General features: G+C 35.0%; 1 protein-coding gene across 1 annotated transcript in view; it reads right to left on the reverse strand.

Moving 5' to 3' along the window:
* Positions 1-5,892, reverse strand: part of LOC107662500 (protein unc-13 homolog C) — a 113,812-nt gene extending 107,920 nt beyond the window's left edge. Inside the window, exons 1-4 of the mRNA XM_016452549.1 lie at positions 5,837-5,892; positions 4,630-4,799; positions 2,034-2,149; positions 806-969 (exon numbers count right to left, since the gene is read on the reverse strand). Of these exons, the coding sequence (XP_016308035.1) occupies positions 806-969; positions 2,034-2,149; positions 4,630-4,799; positions 5,837-5,892 (506 nt within the window). The remainder of the gene's footprint in view (positions 1-805; positions 970-2,033; positions 2,150-4,629; positions 4,800-5,836) is intronic.
* Between the last annotated feature and the right edge of the window lie 464 nt (positions 5,893-6,356).

Consider the following 6,356-nt stretch of genomic DNA (forward strand, 5'->3'; position numbering starts at 1 on the left):
ATATATATATTATTATTATTATTATTTTATTTTATTTTATTTTATTTGGGGGGGGGGGTGAAGAAGTTATAGAAATTAATACTTTTAATATACTTTGCTATAAATTGATCAAAAATGATGATAAAGACATTTATAATGTTACATAATATTTCTATTTCAAATAAATGCTGTTCTTTTGAACTTTCTCTTCATCAAAAAATCCTGAAAAATAAAATGTATCTCAGTTTACACAAAAATATGAAGCGGCACAACTGTTTTCAACATTGATAATAATAAGAAATGTTTTCTGAGCAGCAAAGCAGAGCGAGAGAGAGGACATAAACTCCAGATGCAATTATGAGGGTAAAGGCCCTCAGAGCAGGGGCCCAAATCAATTACAGCTCCAAACAGCCAACAGAGAGAAAGAGCTCCAGATGCAATTATGAGGGTAAAGGCACTCAGAGCAGGGGCCCAAATCAATTACAGCTCCAAACAGCCAACAGAGAGAAAGAGAGAGTGTGTGCTGAGGCTGAGAGGTTTTCATTGGGAGCCTGAGCATTTCTAGTAAACAGTGTGATTTATAAAGCCATCATGTGCATGTATGACCGTAAGTCATCGACAGACTCGTCGACACAAAACAAGGCTTTCATAAATTCCTGCTGAAGCACAATCAGCCTCAGTCGTGAAATACGCCAAGCCTATTCTTTTAACAACAGCAGGACGTTAAATAAGCGAACGCAGGGTGTATGTGAGCCATCGGCTGCTTTCTGTTCAATGACTGACTCCCAATCTCTATTAAAAAGCAAATGAAACATCAGAAACTCACGTCATGGCCTGGTAGATGGACTCCACACCGAAGCGCATGGCAAACTCATCCACGATCTCCTGCGACACGTCGTCGAAGTAAACCTTCCAGGCATCGTCACCTTTGACCCCCGGGATCTTCACGACTCCGTTGTTCTTCAACTCCGTCAGGTAGTGGAAGAGATTCTGCACAGAAATCAACAGAAAGCGGGAAGCCGTTTAGGGGCCAGGAAGCGTGCAGGGCATTTCGAGTGCATGAACTGTAACAGCACTGATATGGAATGGATGTCGAGGAACATCAACAGCACAGCCAGCTTGGAAAGGTCAACATTTCGGGGCGCCAACCTACTGTCATCACACCGACAAAAATGCCACAACACCGCGCAGCCGACGGTGGTACAGAACCAGCGAGACGTGGGCCAGACTAACACAAACCCTTCCAGCCACACATGATTGATTTCACACGTCGGTGGATTTTGAAACACAATTCATAATGCAACACAAATATGTGTTGAGTTTAGGCAGATCCTTAACTTTCCGATATGGTGGCCGATAAGATCCAGTAATATAATATATATGCAATGACATGACTATATATAAATATCATTTTCATTAAATATAAAATACATTTTATTAAATATAATATAATATAACAATTCATAACAATTAATGCAATATGTTGTATGTCATAGCATGACTAAATCTAAATATCACTTTCATTAAATATAAAATACATTTTACTAAATATAATATAATATAATATGCATTAATGCAGTAATATATGTAATGACATGACTATATTTAATTATCACTTTTCTGAATATAAAATATATTTGATTAAATATAATATAATATAACAATTCATAACAATTAATGCAATAATATGATATATGTGACAGCATGACTAAATCTAAATATCACTTTTATTAAATATAAAAATGAGGCATTTTGAGGCACTTAACAAATTCCTTATATGGATTTTAATTACAAAATATTTCAACTCAGAGTCCAATTATTTTCACTTTTTTATATTTCATTTTTTAATGTTATTACATTTGAACTTATTTTACAGTAAAAAATATCTAAACATTCTTAAAATAAAATAAATGTATAGAAATATTTGTCTTACATTTAAAAAATCTAACAATATGTAGTGAGACTTGTTGATATTTGTATATTTAAAGCAAGACAAAATTCTGATTAAGAATGCAGTGTCTGCAGTGTATTTGAGCTGCTGCTGTCAGACGTACCTCGTGTAAACATGTGTACTGCCCATGAGGAGGAGCCACCTTCTCTTCTCCCTTCATCTCAACGCTGATCTTCAGCCTGATGGCCCCCGAAACCATCGACTTATCCGTCCGCTTCTCTGCAGGGAGAATGAACACGAGCATGTGAACAGACGATAGAAAAGACAAGAAGAAATGGAAATAAAATGAATGAAAGATACTGAGGAGCGCTGGAGCTGTAGGATATTCCTCCTCTCTGACCCTGTCAATAACACATGTAATGCACCGAGAATCTCATCAGCTTACAGCCATGTTCCATTACAGATCTGACCCGGGATCAGAAAGCTGGACAATGTCAAAATGTCTCATTTCAGCCATGAGCACAGAAACCTAGAAACAGGAGCTAAATTTACACCATTAACCAAAAGGTTTAACCATTATACTTCTATAATGTGAGATTTTTTCTTTGGAATAGCATGCATGATGAATCGTGGTTCTGAAATGTGCATTAAGAAAGTAAACAATCCGATTTCTCGTCGACTTTAAATCTCATGAGACATTCGGCAGCTGCTATTAAACCAATATGTGATATAAAATGGCTCTTTGCAGATAAGACTCCCCACATCTTGTTTTATAGACGTCTTAATTGCTGTAATTGATGTCTGGTCTGTGGCCGCAGTGGATCTTTCCCACTTCTCATAGTCGTGGACAGATGGAGGAGGAGTGTGCCGATATCAGCGCTTCACTTTGGCCCAAGTCACGGCTCTAAAACCACACGCTTCTGCTCCAAGCCAAGCAAAACAATCCAACGCATAAAGCATCAACAAAAGCAGAAAGCATTCTCTGTGGAACAATCAGGCCATCTGCACCAGAACAAAACCAAGGAGGAACTCTTCAACTTTCTTTGAACAGTATTAAAGGGATAATTCACTCGAAGTGAAGCTAGAAGACATGAAATACAGCACAAGATGAACTTCTTTTATGGTGCTACTTGTATTTTTTGGAGGCTCTACAGGTGAATCTCACAAAGTAATGCAAAAGAGTCTCATTTCACCCCCAAATCAAAAGATTATATTACACTGAATCCTATTATGAGACATCTTTGCACTAACAACATTTTTTTTTATATTTAAACACATTTCTTGCCTAAATTAATTTAATTAATTTAATTGTAATTAACATTAATTTAATGTGAAAAAAAACAATTCTCATTGGTTATACATGTATATACATAAAAAAATGAACAATATTTCTTGCTTAAATTCTCATTAATGTAAGAAATAAAAAAATAATCTAAAATAATATATTTTAAAATAAATAATAATAACACAATAATACATTATATAATGGCAAGTTAGGTTTATTTATATTTCATACATAATGCCTATTCAGTGCTTTGACATAAAAAGAATAAAATGAGAACAAATGAGATGATTAAGAAATAAAATTAACAAAGAAAAAGTAAACAAAGTATAAAAAATAAATAAATAAATAAAATAAATAAAAAAGATTCTAATTAAAAAAAATATTTAAGAAGGTTAAAAAAAACAAAACAAGCCAAAATATTCCAGTACTGTACTACCAATACTATAGAGTAAAAAAAGTAATGAATATTAACCTGTCTAGATGCAATTTTTTTTTTAATTAAAATACTTCAATAACAACAAATGCTATCATGATGTACATATGTATATTCCATGCATATTAAGTTTTCTCCGCAGTAATGAGAACAGTGTGAATAATTGTACAATGTTATTTATTTATTTAATGTTTGTTTATTTGTTTGTTGTTCATTTGTTGATTAAATATGACCTTGACAGAACAGCATGATTATCTCAGTTCATCTTCTAACTGTGCGTTCACACCGCCGCCGTCGAGAGCGTCAAATTGCTCTGGCCGCCCTGCCAACAACGCTGTAGAAAGATTCGTGGACGCTCTGACGTAGATCGAATGTAGATCGACGTAGATGTGCAGACTGACCACAAGGAGGGTAACGTTAAGTTAACCTCATTAAATATTGTTGTGGACGAAGTATTGAGATCCTTTAGCTCATAATGTATAAAGCACTAATACCTCACTGTAAAAATACTCTGATACAAGTAAAAGTCCTGCATTGAAAATGTTACTTAAGTAAGTATAATCAGGTATAAACATTACTTAATGTAAGTATAATCAGGAAAATTGATTTAAAGGTTTAAAAGTGAACTGGGACTATTATACTATTATTTATTATATCATTAGATTATTATTCCTATAACGTTAAAGCACATCAGCAACTCACCAGGAACACCAACAATCTCAGACACCTTGGTCCACGCATCATTTTTTAAAAATGTATGTCCCTGTACACAAACAGGGACACGTCGTAGATTATTGGGAAACCCGCCACAGCAATAATCAACCTCTCCTCCGCTCGATGCCGGCTCACATTGAAAATGAATGACTTCCGGCCACTTTGACACTCTCGACGGCGGCGGTGTGAACGCACGGTAAGGGAAAAAAAGTCATAAAGGTTTGGAATGACATGTGGGTGAGTAAATGATGACAATTTGTTTTTTTTGGAGTGAACAATTCCTTTCAATTTTGTTGAGGTTTTTGAAGAATGAGGCCCATAACATACCAAGATTATACCAGACGTCCATCTCCCCGCTCAGCATCCGCACCTCGATGATGGTCTGACCCAGGAAATCATCAGATTCCTTCTTAAAGTGCTGCTTCACTCTGGACTTTATGTCATCGTCTTCATCCCACACACGGACCTTTATACGGTCTGTAGCATTATGACACTCACTGACAGAGACAGAGAGAGAGAGAGAGAGAGAGAGAGAGAGAGCAGCGTTACACAAAGATGTTTGTCCTACAATTCCCTATACAATGTAAAAAATGAGATGATCAACATGTTTTTCCATTACTTTAACTCATCAAAATAATTTAAGCAATTTCAAGTAAGAATATAGAGCTACACTATACAGTATTTTGACTTGTTTTCCGGTACAAATATCTAAACCTTTCTGAAATCAAGATAAATTTACTGGACATGCAAAATGACTTCAGATTTCAAGTCTTGAATGCATTTCTTGATAAATGCATCCAAATTAAATAAGTGATTTTTTTTGCTTAAACCAAGACAAAGATACTGAGAAACAACATCATTTTTGGCCGTGTAAAAAATGAAGATTGAGAGTTTTCTATATACATTATTATTATTTATTTATTTCTATTTTGGAGTAAAATATGAAAAATTATATGTATATTATTAAGTTTTCTCCACATTACAGTAACAAGAACAGAGTGGGTGTGAATAATTGTAATTAAAATGTCAGAATATAAAATAATTTAAAGATCCTAAAATAGGCTACATTTCCTATATGCATTATTATTTATTTATTTTGACATTTCATTTTGGGGAAAGATATTACCTGGACAGAACAGCATGAATATATCATAAGACAAAAATATTAAGGAAGAAAATTATATTTTGCAGTGTATAAAATGAAGATGGACAGCAGTTTAGATAATTTAATGAGAAAAGTTTAATCTCTGACTTTTGATGGCATACTGCACATTTAATATCTCAGGAAATCTGAGCACAGATTGAGACAATGTTCTCAGACTTAAAAATCTTCATTAGCTTTCATTGCTTTCTAGGACAACTATTTCATATACTAAATTGATTTAATTTGTGTTTTTTTCTTTCTCATGACAAAACACTACTGACTGTATAAGAGTCAAGGGAAGTCTTTTGTTATTTAGCTGATGTCAACGGACAGTTTTGTCCCTAAAGTATAGCCACACACACACACACACACACACACACACACACACACAAGGTCATATGCTCCACTGAATCTCCAAACAGGGCACTTAGCCTCCTGTGGTCCATGTCTGCGTCTGTCTCTCCGGTGGAGGAGTGAATAGAGAGAGAGAGACGGGCTCACAGACAGACGTTACGCCTGCAGACAGTCACTCACAGATGCAGAAACATACACAGCCTCACAGCGCAGCCCTGACACACATCACATCAAATCACACTGACTGACACCGTCCTAAGGAGGAAATATAAATATTATCATATTACAGGAACAGTTTAAGTGAAAAATGATCACGGTGAGCGCCAGACAAACCTGGACAACAGCGCTTTATATGGAAAGATCAGGTCTGACACGAACTTTAAAAAAGTTTGGGGTCACCATGATTTTTTTTTTTTTAAGAAATTAATACATTTAATCAGCAAGGATGCATTAAATTGATCAAAAGTAGATTGTATTATGTAGATTTATGTAGATGGCTGCTTTGTAGATTATCAACATTGCTAATAATCAGAAATGTTTCTTGAGCAGCAAATCA

This window comes from Sinocyclocheilus anshuiensis, unplaced genomic scaffold (genome assembly GCF_001515605.1).
Source record: "Sinocyclocheilus anshuiensis isolate Anshui unplaced genomic scaffold, SAMN03320099.WGS_v1.1 scaffold1104, whole genome shotgun sequence".
Lineage (NCBI taxonomy): Eukaryota > Metazoa > Chordata > Actinopteri > Cypriniformes > Cyprinidae > Sinocyclocheilus > Sinocyclocheilus anshuiensis.